The sequence below is a fragment of the Mytilus edulis genome, chromosome 11 (assembly GCF_963676685.1).
Source record: "Mytilus edulis chromosome 11, xbMytEdul2.2, whole genome shotgun sequence".
In the NCBI taxonomy this organism is placed as follows: domain Eukaryota; kingdom Metazoa; phylum Mollusca; class Bivalvia; order Mytilida; family Mytilidae; genus Mytilus; species Mytilus edulis.
In genome coordinates this window covers 19,993,779-20,010,204 of record NC_092354.1, presented here as the reverse complement: position 1 = coordinate 20,010,204, position 16,426 = coordinate 19,993,779, and the positions used below count along the sequence as shown (strand labels likewise).

The window sequence follows — 16,426 nt, the reverse complement described above, 5'->3', positions numbered from 1 at the left end:
TCTTTCGGTAGTTTCAATCATTATGCTAGGAAAACAAGCAGATGGGATACGATAACCACTGCGACAAATACCAACCACAGGATAAGTTTGTAGAATACAACACTTTATGTCGTTATTTAGACTTCAAAACGGGAAATAACTTACACAATATACGCAATCCACACAATTGAATGCAAGTTGTAAATGATAAAATAAATTTCAAATAAATTGATTTTTTTTATCTTTAATCAGCTTATGTATAATATTTTTCAGAACAAATGGAAAAAGAAATTAAAGAATGGGAAAATAAAGATAAGATGTTTGTGACTACAAGAGCAAGTGAGTACGTCTTTGAATGTGTGCAGGACAACAGTTGTTTGACTTTAACTGGTCCATCAGGAATAGGCAAATCTTTTATTGCAAGACACACAGCACTACTTTTACAGAAAGAAGGATATACAATAATAGCAGTTAGAAAACCAGATGATATCAGAGATTATTATCAACCTGGTAAACAAACAGTCTTCATTGTAGATGATATTTGTGGAAACTTTACTGCCAACCAACAGCAGATTGAAAACTGGCAACACATGTTACCTGTTATAAACACAGTTATTGCAGACAAATGTTGTAAGATTATTGTATCTTGCAGGTTACAAGTTTATAGAGATGATAAGTTTAATATATTAGAATCTTTTAAATCATGTGAATGTAATTTGATGTCTGATGAGTTATGCCTTATAGCAAAAGAAAAAGATAATATGTTAAGCATTTATATTGATTCAAGCTTGAACGGTCTTGATAGGTTATCCCAAAATAGTGAATTCTTTCCACTTTTATGCTCTTTATATGCCGAGGGGAAACATGGAGATGTTATCGAATTTTTCAAAAATCCTTTTACAGTCTATCTAAATGAACTAGACAGTTTGAGTAGATGTGGTGTTGAAGGCAACTATAAAATATGCAGTCTAGTTTTAATAGTTCTTTTTAATAATCAATTGAAAGAGAAATGGTTCCAGGGTAAAGTGACAGATGAACAACGACATATCATAGAAGACACATGCGGGGCTTGTAGATTGAACAGAGGTACTTCTAAGGAAGAACTTAAAGAGGCCCTTCATACTCTAGACGGTACATTTGTATATAAACAGAACGGTATATATAGAACTGTACATGATAAATTGTTTGATTTCCTAGCTCATTACTTTGGTCAGAAAATGATTGAATGTATGATAGACCATGGTGATAGTGGCTTATTACATGAACGTTTTATTTGGAGACAATCACCAGATGACAGGAACAGTAAAATAGAGTTCATTATTAAAATACCTGAGGACTATTTAGAAACATATATAAAAAGGTTTATAAAGGACTGGTCAACTGGAAAAGTTAGAGTTATATTCCTTAACAGCAATTTGGAAGCACCATTATTTAGACAACAGCTATTACAGCATTTAAAACAGCTGGACAAATCACAACAAGTAACATTAGCCAATACCAAAGATACAATGTTACCAAAAGAGCACCATGGATCAGGTACTACTCCACTGATAATACCTTGTGGGAAGGGTTATACTGATATGGTACATTGGATGCTACAGAATGATGTGGATGTGGATCAATGTCGAGATGATGGGGTTACTGGACTGTACACGGCAGCTTCATATGGACATACTACTATAGTAAAACTGTTGTTAGAGAGGAATTCCAACATTGCTCTATGTAACGAAGATGGCTGCAGTCCTCTGCACATAGCAAGTCAGGGAGGACATAATGATATAGTAAAGTTGTTGTTACAGAGAAATCCTAACATTGATCTGTGTCAAAAGAATGGATGTAGTCCTCTGTACAAGGCAAGTCAAAACGGACATACTGAAATAGTAAACTTGTTGTTAGAGAGGAATGCTCACATTGATCTATGTGACAATGATGGATGTAGTCCTCTGTACATGGCAAGTCAAAACGGACATACTGAAATAGTAAACTTGTTGTTAGAGATGAATGCTAATCTTGATATACATGACAATGATGGCTGGAGTCCACTAAGACAAGCAAGTGCGAATGGACATACTGAAATAGTAAGGTTGTTGTTAGAGAGAAATCTTAACATTGATCAATGTGACAAAAATGGCTGTAGTTTTCTGTACAAAGCAAGTCAGAACGGGCATACTGATATCGTAAAGTTGTTGTTAGAGAAGAGACCAAATATTGATTTATGTGACGAAGATGGCTGGAGTCCTCTGAATATGGCAAGTCAGGAAGGACATACTGATATAGTAAAGTTGTTGTTAGAGAGAAATCCTAACATTGATCTGTGTGACAATTATGGCAGAAGTCCTCTGTACAAGGCAAGTCTAAACGTACATACTGAAATAGTAAAGTTGTTGTTAACGAGGTATCCTAATATTGATCTATGTGACAAATACGGCTGGAGTCCTCTGAACATAGCAAGTCAGGGAGGATATACTGAAATAGTAAAGTTGTTGTTAACGAGGAATCCTAATATTGATCTTTGTCAAAATGATGGTTGTAGTCCTCTACACATTGCAAGTCAGAATGGACATACTGAAATAGTAAAGTTGTTGTTAGAGAGAAATCCTAAAATTGATCTGTGTGACAATTATGGCAGAAGTCCTCTGTCCAAGGCAAGTCTAAACGTACATACTGAAATAGTAAAGTTGTTGTTAACGAGGAATCCTATTATTGATCTATGTGACAAATACGGCTGGAGTCCTCTGAACCTAGCAAGTTACGAAGGATCTACTGAAATAGTAAAGTTGTTGTTAACGAGGAATCCTAATATTGATCTTTGTCAAAAGGATGGAGGTAGTCCTCTGTACATTGCAAGTCAGAATGGACATACTGAAATAGTAAAGGTGTTGTTAGAGAGAAATCCTAACATTGATCTATGTCGAAAGGATGGCAGTAGTCCTTTGTACATGGCAAGTCAGCAAGGACATACTGAAATAGTAAAGTTGTTGTTAGAGAGAAATCCTAACGTTGATCTATGTCAAACGGATGGTAATAGTCCTTTGTACATTGCAAGTCAGGAAGGACATACTGAAATAGTAAAGTTGTTGTTAGAGAGAAATCTTAACATTGATCTATGTAACGAAAATGGTTGTAGTCCTCTGAGACAGGCAAGTGTTTATGGTCATACTGAAATAGTAAAGCTGCTGTTAGAGAAAAATCCTAACATTGATCTTTGTGGTATAAATGGTTGTAGTCCGTTAAATATAGCAAGTCAGGGAGGTCATACTGATATAGTAAAGTTGTTGTTAGAGAATTCTCCTCGTACTGATCTCTGTGACAATATATTAGGATGTAGTCCTTTGGAGAGGGCAAGTTACAACGGACATATTGATATAGTAAAGTTGTTGCTAGAGAAGAATTCTAACATTGATCTATGTGACAAAAAAGGATGTAGTCCACTGAGGCAGGCTAGTCAGGAAGGACATACTGAAATAGTAAAGTTGTTAGAGAAGAATCCAAATATTGATCTATGTGACAAAAATGGTTGTAGTCCACTGAGGCAGGCTTGTCAGGAAGGACATACTGAAATAGTAAAGTTGTTGTTAACGAGGAATCCAAATATTGATCTATGTGACAAAAATGGTTGTAGTCCACTGAGGCAGGCTTGTCAGGAAGGACATACTGAAATAGTAAAGTTGTTGTTAGACAGGAATCCCAATATTGATCTATGTGACGCAAATGGTTGTAGTCCATTGGATATAGCAATTCAGAAGGGACATACTGATATAGTGAGATTACTTAAAGAGAAGAATTCAAATATTGATCTAGGTGAGGATTGACGTTTGGAAATATGTTGTTGGTTGGATGTTTTGTTTCATCTGATGCTTTTCGTCCAATTAAGTCTGTCGTTGTTTGATATTTACTGCAATTTATCCAATTTCTTCTTCCCATGTTGGATATTCATTTCATTATTCTGTGTTTGTTTGATATCTCTGCACTATATTTAATTACATTTGCCTAATTTTTTATTTACCTTGCTTTTCGTCCTATGACATGCTTACTTATTTCTTTGATAAATACTGCTATTTATCAAATTACTTCTGACTCTGCTATTCACCCCACAACGTCTTTGTCTGTTTGAGATCTGTTGGTATTCAACCCATTATGGTTGTCTGTGGTTGATATCTTTTGTTATTCATCATATTACTTCTGTGTCATTATGATATCGGTTGATATTCATCCCATCATTTTTGTCTCTGTTATATATCTACTGACATACCTCCCTTTACTACTGTCTTGACTTTATAGCGAAGAACAGAATAGACATATTTGATTTTGATGTGCAGTAAAACCAATTTGTAGATGCAAATAAATATATAGCAGGTACCACAGTCAGTTAATCTTGCAATTCTATTATTGTTTATTTGTTCTTCAATGTTTTCTAAAGTCAGACATCGCAATAAATCATTGCATATTTGTTTTAATTTTTCATTGTTTTTTTAAATCATATTTTTTGTACCAAATTGATGCATGTTTCATTTATTGGTCATTAAAACCATTGTGTTGGTGCCAATTAATATAACTGTTCAACACTCAGTGAACATCGCAATGATATTATCTTTTTTTTTGCTTTAGTTTGATTATAATTTACCTGTTATTTTTCATTGTTATTATCATATGTTTCATAAAGCAAATAAAGCAAAACCATTATGTTGATGCCATTTAATATAACTGTTAATTTGGGGTTTTCTTTCGTGTCTGTATACAATATTTTTTTATTTGTTTACTATGCAGTATGGTATTACTCAGTGTAAGAGGCTGTAATGTGACCTATATTTGCATATTGAATACGTCATTAGATCTCTTGTGGTGAATTGTCTAATTTGCAATCTAACCATAGTTGATAATTGTATATATTCCACCGTTAGCCATAATTGTTATTCTTATTACTTGGTCATATGTACTTCGTTTTGACGTTGTCATCAGCAACAGAAGAGACATATTTCCATTTGATGTGTAGTAAACCTTTTAACTGATGCCGACGAATATAACTGTACCACACTCGGTTAACATTGTAATTTTATCATTACTTAGTTGTTTTTAGTTTGTGCATTGTGGTCTTATGTCACATTTCTTTCTTCTTGATTTGATCAGCAGAGACGTATTTGGTTTTAAACTGTAATTCAGTGGTTATCGTTTGGTGTTGTACATTATATCTATTTTTCGTTTATTGTCTGGTAAATAAATCACACCACTAGTTTCTTGCTTAGGTTACATGTTTTGTTTTCATTTTTGTGAAGTTGTATTAACATTGTGTACTTAACGGTGCATGTTATGTTTTATTTATTTTTGGAATATCAATGTTTTTCTATTCTACTTGGTGTACAGAATACGTTTTGAGTTAACAGATTTTTATATCATAAATTATTTGTTACATGTAGCACGTGATAGTCCTATTTTGTTCATATTTTCATTTTATGATATAAAATTGGCTTTGCTTTTTTGTAGTTTTCCTGTTTTTATCTACTTGTTGTTCATATTTATCGTGTAAATTAAGCTTACAAATGTTGTTATCATTACGTTTGTTATTAATTGCAAAATATATCATCAATTTTCTTTCAAATTGTTATTTGATAATATATTCATTTGATAATATATTCATTCTATGCTAATAATGTTGATTCCTATTTTCTGCTTTACATTGTGTACATAATATTTATGCTGATTAAGGATGTTCGTTACTCAGTTTTAAAATAACAAACTTTGCATAAAACTGGTAAATATAAATAGTCGATAAATAAAGGAAATAAAAAAGCGAAACAAAAATCATAGGGCCGTGTGCTTGTTTTGGCGATATAAGTTTTTTAGAAATATGACGAAAATAATTTACTCTTGATTTGTCATAGCTTTATAATTGACTAGCTTTATTTCTCGCAACACATTAGAAAACAACACGGATTTTATAAGATTTAAAATCGTGTGTGTAAAAGATTCGTGAAAACAAAATGAGTGTTAGCATGCAAAATATTTAATCGCATACAAATAGATAAAACAAGAGGATTCCGATTATCGTACAAACAAATCAAAAACGTGACTAGTGAACATCCTTAAATTAACAAAGTTTATATTATATTATTTTAATATGTAACAAGGTTGATTGCTTCTCTGTTTAAAAATACAAGCTTTTAAAAATGTTTATTATTAATTGAGAGTACATAAATTAAATAACTTAAAACGTAGAATAAAACGTCCGTGTCATTGTTTTTGAGATATAAGCTATTGAAATTTGTATGGGAATGATTCTCACTATATTTTTAATACCATTAATTAATACAAAACTATTGTTTATCTTTCAAAAAGTATGAAAGATTTAAAGATTTTCAAAAATGGATTTTTTTTACTGTAAAATGTATACTGATTATTGTTATTGTGTTCATACAAAATGTATGAATGCTATATACTATTTATTACCATTGTGTTCATACAAAATTTATGAATGCTATATACTGATTATTACTAGTGTGTTAATACACAATGTATAAATGTTCTTTACTGATTTTTACAATTGTGTTGATACAACATGTATGAATGCTATATACTGGTTTTTACTATTGTGTTAATATAAAAAAAGTATAAATGCTATATACCGATTGTTACTATTTTGTATTGTTATGAATGATATATAGTGTTTATATTTGTAATGCAATACTATATTTGTGGTATCAGAAAAATAACCAGAATAGAAATATTAGAAAAAATGTGTTAGCTTCATATTCAAATGTGTGTGTTTTTTTACTTTTTCTGTTAGTCTATTATCAATATTTGTATCACCTTTGAAAAATGATATTCTTTTCACTGGCAAGTTATTCATGGAAATTGTCTTCCCTAGATAAATTCATGTTATGTTAACGTTTCTTCTTAAAGTTCAAGATCATTAGTTTATTTTAACTTTTTTTTTAGATATCAGTGTAATTTTCATGATTTTCAAGAATTAGTTTAGGCGACAGTTTTAACTTTTTTGTAAACTGTCAACATTAAATTTTTGTTTAATGTATGATATGAAAGATTCAAATAGTTGATTGTCATTGTTATCATCCATGTTTTAAGTATAAAAAGGATTTTGGAATGAAATGATAGATAAACTGAATTAGCGAGTATTTGGCTGTTTCGGTTGGGTTTTTTTGCAGTTTAAGTTAAATGTAGTGTAAGAAATAAGAATGTTTGTTATCACGAGATAATTTTATTTTGTAAATACTTGAAATAAAAAAGAAATTAACCAATTTGTTTTGATGTTGGCTGAAATTAATTCGGCAATCATTTATTACGTAATAATCAAGTAAACTTGAAAAAAAGGAAGTGATTTCTTGAAAAAAACAACAAGTTACTGTGAAGGTAAGACAAGAACTGTAATTGTTTCATGAATTGTACAGTCATATGGATGGATTTGAATTCTAAAACAATTAAAACTTACAATAGAACATGTATATATTTTGATATAGTTGATGATAACCACCATTACCAGGCCCAACTTCAACCGTTATTTCAGTGACAAACAAACTCTATCGTGAGTATATGTTAATGTTTAATACCACTACCAGGCCCAACCCCAACCATCCTTTCAGTGACAAGCCAACTCTAACGTGTGCCAGTTGTTGTTAACTACCGCTGCCAGGCCCAACATCTACCATTATGTCAGTTACCAGCCAACTCTACCGTGTGTCAGTTGATGCTAACCATCACTACCAGGCCCAACCTCAACCATCATTTCAGTGACAAACCAACTCTACCGTGTGTCAGTTAATGCTTAACATCACTCCCAGGCACAACCCAAACCATCCTTTCAGTGACAAGCAAACTCTAACGTGTGTCACTTGCTGATAACTACCGATGCCAGGCCCAACATCTACCATTATGTCAGTTACAAGCCAACTCTACCGTGTGTCAGTTGATGCTAACCATCACTACCAGGCCCAACCTTATCCAGTATTTCAGTCACAAGCCAACTCTACCGTGTATCAGTTGATAATAACCCCCACTACCATGCCCATACCTCAGGCATTATTTTAGTTACAAGCCAACTATACCGTGTGTCAGTTATTTAACGGCACATTGAACTGAGTGATGAGCGTTGTAGTGCATAACAATTTGTAATTGTACCAACCATATCAATATATATTGGGTCTCTGGTGGATAATTGTCTCTTGGAAAATAATGAATCCTCTTCTATTGATTTGGCAACGATGAAGCTCATCTAGGTATGCATATCATATGATAAATATTGTCTTCAGAATTTTTATTTCTCTGTCAAATATTGAGTCATGGTGATTAATAAAAGCCACAGTAGTATACCGCTGTTAGAATGTCATAAATCGATTGGAAGAAAACAAGTACGGGTTACCAACTTAAACTGAGGTAAACACATCAACTATCAGAGAAAAACAACGAAACACCAAAATCACTGAAGTGCAACCAAAAAACAAAACGACAATGCAAAACACACAAACGAACTATAAATGAGAACTGCCATTTTCCTGACTTTGTTCAGGACCTTTTAATAGGAAAAATGGTGGGTTATACCTGGTAAAAATAACAGTAAAATATTAACATTATATTGCAGGACTCCAGTACAAATAAATTCAAGAATATTACGGACAGAGAAATATACAAATAATCGTTACAATAGATCATTTTTACTTGTTTATGTTTATCAAATCTAAAACACCATACACGCGGTTCATCTACAAGACGCTCCAGCCGCTCCAGCGAAAAAAGTACAAAATTGAAAATAACCGATGACCCAAGATCCAAAAAGTTGTGCACAACACGGTTTGTTTTATCTTTACATCTTTATAAAACAGGTAGCCAAAGGTCAAGGTACAGCAATAACTGATCAACTGAAATTTGGACAGTTTTTTTCATGTTAATGATGTTTGCACACGATTGAACTTTCAGATTCTGAGGTTATAATGTCAAAGGTTAAGAACATCACAGAAGTTGGTCGATCTCAAATAGGTTGGGTTATTATGCGAAATCTTATGAACCAATTTTGATTAAATATGACCTTGCAAAGATTCTTGACATGCAGAAAACTGAATTAGGTTAATAAAAAGATCTCTGCAGCAACTGTGTCATTATGTTTTTCCCAGATATAATTCATATTGGGTTTAACATATAAATTAAAAAATTCGTAAGGGTTCTGCGGAACCCAGTGTCTCGCCTTCTTTTACTGTAACTCCCAGGCTCAACAAAAATGAGGAAAACAATCAATAAAAATATTCCTCTTCATACTATCTTTTGATTGTAAGAAGCTTCTGTCCAAGTTTGGTAAAAATTTCAGGATAGTTTATGAGTCAAATAAATATTTTTAAAATTTTAACTGCAGACTGTATGTAATGTTAACTGGAAGAAAAACTAATAGCTGTGAAATATATACCAAAATAGGTGAATATTTAGGACATTTCACGAACAGATCATGCAGGTGTTTTATTAACTAACAGGTTATATGTTGTTGCAGAAAAAATATTCATTTCAACACAATTATGAAAGTTGTATAACGTAGAATAGGTTTTGTCATTCGATTTCTTCATATTGAACTGAATTCCACTATGATGCTTTCTTTATGCGAGTCATGTTTAATGTCGAATAATGATACTATTCTTTCATTTTCACTGTAGAGCGATTCATTATTATTGTATATGCGGCGCATTTTCACTGTCTGATATATTTATTTTTTTTATCTATTACAGCGTATTTTTTTAAGCATGTAAAGCAAGACTTTAGTTAGCGTGCTTGCTTTGTTGGGTTTTTTTTTACAATCATTATGATAACACTCAATTTAATTCAAATATAATAATTATATAAATACAGGTTAAACTATGCCGATACATATTGTTTAAAGATGTCAATCTTATTTACAAAGTTTGTATAAACAATTATACAAACTAAGCAAGCAAGTCAACCAAAGTTTTGCTGTACAAGCATTATGAAACTAGCTGTAAAGCCTTAATTTAGCAGACTTGCTCAAACAATAGATAGAGTTAGAGACGGATTTGATAAAATTTAACTTACGGAGGAAAGTTTGGTTTTAAAACTCTCTAAATAAATTCAACTCATAAATCGTATAGGGATCTTTATCCTTGTTTTCTTTTATCCATTTCCATATCCTTGTTTTTTTTATCCATTTCCATATCCTTGTTTTTTATCCATTTCCATGAAACTTCACCACTAATTACGTACATCTTGATATAGATTGAATTCTTGGTTTTCCTCTTTAAAAGGTTTTACACTAGGGCCCTTTATAACTTGCTGTTCGGTGTGAGCCAAAACCCCATGTTGAAGACCGTATTTTGACGTATTATAAAGGTATACTTTGATAAATTGTGACTCGGATGGAGAGTTTTCTCATTGTCACATATGACATTTTATCTATCTGTGGCTCAAACCAAAACGAGACGGGATAAAAAGGGATAAAAATCAAACGTTTTTAATATATTTATAATGGGCTTAATATGAGTCAGAAAAGAGTAGAATAGTGGGTCGCGTTGGGGTAAGCCGATTTTTTTGTAAGCGCGACACGTGAAAGTCCAATGATTGTGTCGTGAAAACGAGAATAAAATAAAACGGGACACGGAAAATTTCAAAAAATATGTTAACTCTGTGTTTTTGACAAGTAGTGAAAATATTGCTTAAGTTTTGAAAAATTGAAAATAGCATTATTTTACGAGGATTTCTCATATTTTTTTCACTTCCGGGCGCAGTAATACGTATGTTTTGAAGAAGCTTGAAGAATTTGACAATGTGAATTGAGAAGGAAACGGATAGATATACGTCCTTGCTATTAGGTAAAACAATTTAAATGTACAGAACAAACACATTTACTTCACACAAATAGTACAGGCTTAAGCATTTTATTATCTTATACACGACTCTAGTTTAGTGTTTAAACGACGGCGGTGACCTACACGGTACGGGTCATACTGGGTCAAGTCTAAATATGTAAACATATCCAAGTGCTATTAGGTAGAAAGCATCGTAATACAATATCTACAATTTTTTCCTCCTTTATACATCGTTTAACCAGATATATTTCCCCTTTATACATCGCTTAACCAGATATATTTCTCTTTCAAATACACTTAAACACGGGTTGTATGTACGTATCTTTTCTAGTGTTTTCTTGTCCTTATTAATATGAAAGTTCATTTGTTGATGTTTAAATATTTTGAACGACTGAACACAGGAGTGAATGAATCGAAAATGAATCAATGCAACAATTATATATACTGAAGACTTGGGCTGTACAATGATAGTGTACGTATATCATACTGATAATTATTCTAGCAGTAATTATGTTAATTTAGGATGTAATGACAGGAATTCATGAGCTATGCCTCAGGCTTTCTGAAAAATATCAATGACAATGTAAACAGGAACAAAACATTGACACGAATGATGCTCTCTTCTATGTTATAGTTATTTAGGTATGTATGTTGCACAAGTTTCAAAAAAACTTAAGTTATAAAACTTTTTTCAGGGCACAAACCCACTTTAAAGAGACTTGTCTACTGCCATTCCCATCCTATTTTCATGCACCATTTGCAAGCAAGAGACTGAATGGTTTGCAAAATTAAAAATCAGGACGGTGTCCCATTAAACCAAAAGAACTAACCTGGATGAATATTGTAGGAGAAATCTAAAGTAAAGTTTTGATTTGTGAAATTGGTTTTCCTGAAAAGTCATGCATCCTAGCCTGCAGAAAGGAACTATAACTATCCACCACCAACTGACGAGCTAATGTTGAGCTTCACATATGGAATTACTCAAATACCATCAATGTCTATGTTTTCAACACAGATTTCACAAGTTATGACACAGCTGTGCTTTTTTATACCTGTCAAAGAGTTGTATACTAAATTTTATTTTTTTATCAATAAATATATATTGTGTCATTTAAGAACTTGCTATCTTGCCAAAAGATGCATACTAGTGAATGAAAGTGGTGCAGTTCATTTTGCTTTGGTATATAGAATTGAATTACAATTGTTCATGTTATTGGAATGCATATAAAAATAAGGAGATGTGGTACAATGTATATACATGATATTTAGTGAGTTTATCAAGCAAAAGTGAATAAGAAATAGGTATAAGCAGTTACAGGTACTACTGTACAAATTCAAACAATGAGAAAAACTCATACCGTAAAGAGAATTTCATATTTACAAGTAAGTTTTGTTTTTGCGTTGAATAATTTTCTTCTATTGTTTTAATTGCAAATATGGGAAGTGGTTAAAATGCTAATGAGACAGCTGTTATGGCCACAGAGCCTCAATTGAAAACTTCTTTTTCATTCATACTGGTAGATTTTGCCTGGAGTTAGAAACATATCTGCCAACTTTTCAAAATGCACATGGGGGTTTTACGTGAAAGATGGTTCATATAGTCATACAAAACCTTTAAGGGGGCCTTCAAATGGAAGCAGGACAAGTCGCCCCACTGGCTAATCACCCCACTTTTAAAAAAAGCGGCCACAAACTGATTTATCAAATCGCCCCACATGTGAAATTGGTTAAATCATGTTTAAGATTACTACTGCCAACTCGCCCTACTTATAAAAAACAGTAATAATTAAATATTTAGATTAATATATATATATAATTAAAAATAAAAACTAGCACCACTTTAATGAAAACTAATCTACACAGAATACAAACAAATCAACAATTTATTTAATTACTATTATTGATATACTCAATACTGAAATTATAATTCTAAAAAAAAATGTATTGTTGAAGAATAACTGTAAGTTATGAAACTTAGTTATTTGCATAACAATTGAAAAGAAACCTGTTAATTGTATCATAATGCAATATAAGGAATTTAACTTGTATTCAACGGGATAACATCTTTTTCCATAAGTGGGGCGAGTTGGCATTACTAAATTCTTCCTGGTTAATAATATATTTATCTAGATATTATCATTTTCTATTAGGTGGGGCAAGTTGGCCGGAGTAATATTAACGGGATTTAACACATTTCACAAGTGGGGCGATTTGGTAATCCAGGTTGGGGCGTTTTTTTTTTTTTAAAGTGGGGCGATTTGTCATGGATTCCCTTCAAATATATTCAAATGTGGTTTTTGGCTTCTTCGTGCAATAACAAGCTCATAGCCATTGTTGAATTAATTGTTTTCTTTAAAATAGTCGACAAAATTTCCATTTGGGAGCCTCGAGCTCGATGGGGGAAATACTCTGCAAATACTGACAGTTGGCAGGTATGGTCATCAAAAAAGTTAACATGTTACTATGTTCATTTACCATTATGTTACTTGATGTTCTTGCTATACACACAGTACAGAGACTAGTCAATCTTTGTGAACTATTTTTATTGGAGTCATAGAATATGCGTATACAGTCAATAATTAAAAATAGTCTATTTATATTGAAAAGGAAAAGTTCTTATATGTCTAAAAAAAGAGGGACGGAAGACACCAAAGGGACAGTCAAACTCATAAATGTAAAGCAAACTGACAAGGCCATGGCTAAAAATGCATTTCATGGCGAGGCACATAAAATATACTGTTAACAGTAGACTATAGATATAGGTGAACTAGGTACAAAAGAACTCTAAATCTTAAATACTACAAACCACCTCTGTTCTATGGAAGATAATGATATAACTGGACTAGAAATACACATAACCTGTAATTAACTGCCTTTACAGCGCTTTCGCGCTTTGATTATCCAACGCAATCATAGGTTTGAACGTAGTTTTCAATTAAGACTCGTATATATATATATATATATATATACAACTCGTCTAAACATAAACCCAACAATGTTAGATCTGTAAATTTGCTTTCGCAAATTTTTGGTTCTTCCCTCGCCGGGATTCGAACCTATGCTACTGTGATATCGTGACACAAAATCGCCTGCACTGCAGCCGTCCCGCTAGACCACACGACCACCTGGGCTCTCAAAAAAAGAGCTTTCGGTGGGCATGTGTTACCTTTCCACGTCAGTTTTAATCTAGCGGTGTACTACAGTATATGATATATAAGGCATGAAGATGTTAGTGTTAAAGATCAGCTAAATTATCTATAGTAAAGGATCCTACAAATTAATGTAAGATACAGTCACAGAAAATGATTATATTTATAAGTAGTTCTGAGTCAGTGACAACCCTACAACAGATGTATCCATCTGATCGCCATCAATGATGGTGATACATGGCTGTGTACATAATGTATATACAACTCGTCTAAACATATATATATTTGACATATTAGTCAACTGCGTTTAGTTAAAATATACTTTTTCACTTTTTTGGTCTTTTGTAAAACGTTGTTTGTGCTGTATTTAGACCCTTCTTCAATGAAATTTGTTTTACTGTTAAAATGCCTGTACTGAGTCGCTTCAAGACGCCTGTACCAAGTCACTTCGAGATGTTTGTGTCAAGTTCTTTGAAGATACATGTACTAAACCACTTTAAAATGTTTAAATGTACCGAGGGGGGACCGTAACGAGTAACTTGGAGATATATATATCTACGAACATAAAAAAGAAGACGTGGTATGATTGCCGAAAGGACAACTGTCCGCAAGAGACCAAAATGACACAGACATTAACAACTATAGCGGAGTGCTGTCCCCTGATATGTCAAGACGTATCGCACAACACTCCGTCAAAAAGTGATAAAATTCGTTGTTTCGAAACTTAAAATGAGCATGATGAACGCAGAAGTTGAAGCATTGTGTAAGAAAATGACCCAGGATCGCTTTCTGAGGCTTTTAGAAGGTCTACAAGGTATAGAACCGTTTATAGATAACAAAGAAGCGACAGCTCATCAAAATGTAAACACAGGCGACCAACGCCAAAGTAATTTCAGATACACATTTAAGTCAAGTTAACACACTATCTGAACAAACTAACATTGAAAAAAGCAGTCAATATAGTAAACCAAGGGAATCAAGTGACCCTAGTGATCGTGTTAAGCCAATTTTTCTAAAAGATCAAGATGTGCATGGCTCGAAAAAACCTCCTCGGGCGCAATGGCTAACTAATGTTGAAATCTTCAAATCTATTAGTGCCAAAGTCCCTAAGCAGTGTATAAAAGGAGTACAGAGAATCAGAGAGATGTGGCGAATCTATATGGACAATGAGGGTGACAGACTGTCTTTGTTGGTATAGGGGTTAAACTTACGTGGCAGGCAAGTACCCCTTAACTCACGAAAACCCTCACAACCCATCAACGCTACAAAAGGACACAATACGCATAAGGTGAAAAACATCCCCCTTTCTGCGGATGATGGGCAAATACACCGAGTCCTAACCCTTCAAGACTGTGAAATACAAGGTTTATTTCGAGAGTATCTGAGAATAAATGGTAAGATGACAGCTTGTGAAACAGGAGATAGGCTTGTTATTAGCATGACTCTAAACAAACCAATCCCCAGAAATCTGCCTATTGGAAGATATTTTGGGAGAATTTTTCATGCTGGTCAACCTGAATTCCAAAATAACAACAATGGTGAAAGAGAAGAGAGAACATGTCACAAATGTCTTAAACCTGGCCATATGCTATTCCAATGTCCCAATGACTGGGTATGCAAAACATGTAAGGAAAGCGGTCACAAAATGTTAGATTGCCCACAAAATTTTTAAACTGTTGATGAACATGATCATGATGAATCTAGACAGCAACCTGATAATGACAATATTGCATCTGTTGACAACACAGATCAGGATGAAAATGTAGATCACACTGAAATAGAAGTTCCTACAATACCACCTGCTAAAAAACAATCTGGAAAAAAGAACAATAACAGCAAAGCATCTACTAGCAAGACAGTTGCACCAAAAAGGAATAAAGATGGTCTGAAAAAATCGAAACACACAATTGATATTTTGTTATTTTTTCGTATAAAAGGATAGACACCTTTATAAGTAATCTAATCATTCTATGTAACTATGTAATCTTTTCTATGATCGTTAAAAGTAAATCTTCTTAAGGATAAACGTTGATGATAAGACAAATGTATATATGCATGCATAATCGACATGGAAAAATGAATGTTTATAGGAAGAAAAGGATGGCGGGGGGGGGGGGGGGGGTGCAATCTATACGTCTTCTAGATTCGCCAATTATATTATAAGGTGTATATCGAATCAAAATATTGTAAGAAATAAGAAAACAGGGACCCCCGCGAAATCGGATTATGTGAGTCTGATTATAAAATTGAGAATGGAAATGGGGAATGTGTCAAAGAGACAACAACCCGACCATAGAAAAAACAACAGCAGAAGGTCACCAACAGGTCTTCAATGTAGCGAAAAATTCCTGATTATGTTTATTATAAACATTCTAATTGATATTTTTAAACAAGCGACACTAAGTGATTCGAATTCATAGCGTTTTGAACTACATGTATTTATATAAAGCTGCATATGCCAAAAGTTAGAAGGTTTGACTGTAACAT

General features: G+C 33.0%; 1 protein-coding gene across 1 annotated transcript; it reads left to right on the top strand.

Annotated features, from left to right (window-relative positions):
* Positions 1-257: 257 nt before the first annotated feature.
* LOC139494070 (ankyrin-1-like) lies at positions 258-3,791 on the top strand. Its single transcript, XM_071282240.1, has one exon. The coding sequence runs from the start codon at positions 258-260 to the stop codon at positions 3,789-3,791; it is 3,534 nt and encodes a 1,177-aa protein (XP_071138341.1).
* Positions 3,792-16,426: the final 12,635 nt, after the last annotated feature.

Bases quoted from the DNA above. Each gene is read 5' to 3' on its own strand.
- LOC139494070 (XM_071282240.1), top strand. From the start codon at position 258: ATGGAAAAAGAAATTAAAGAATGGGAAAATAAAGATAAGATGTTTGTG.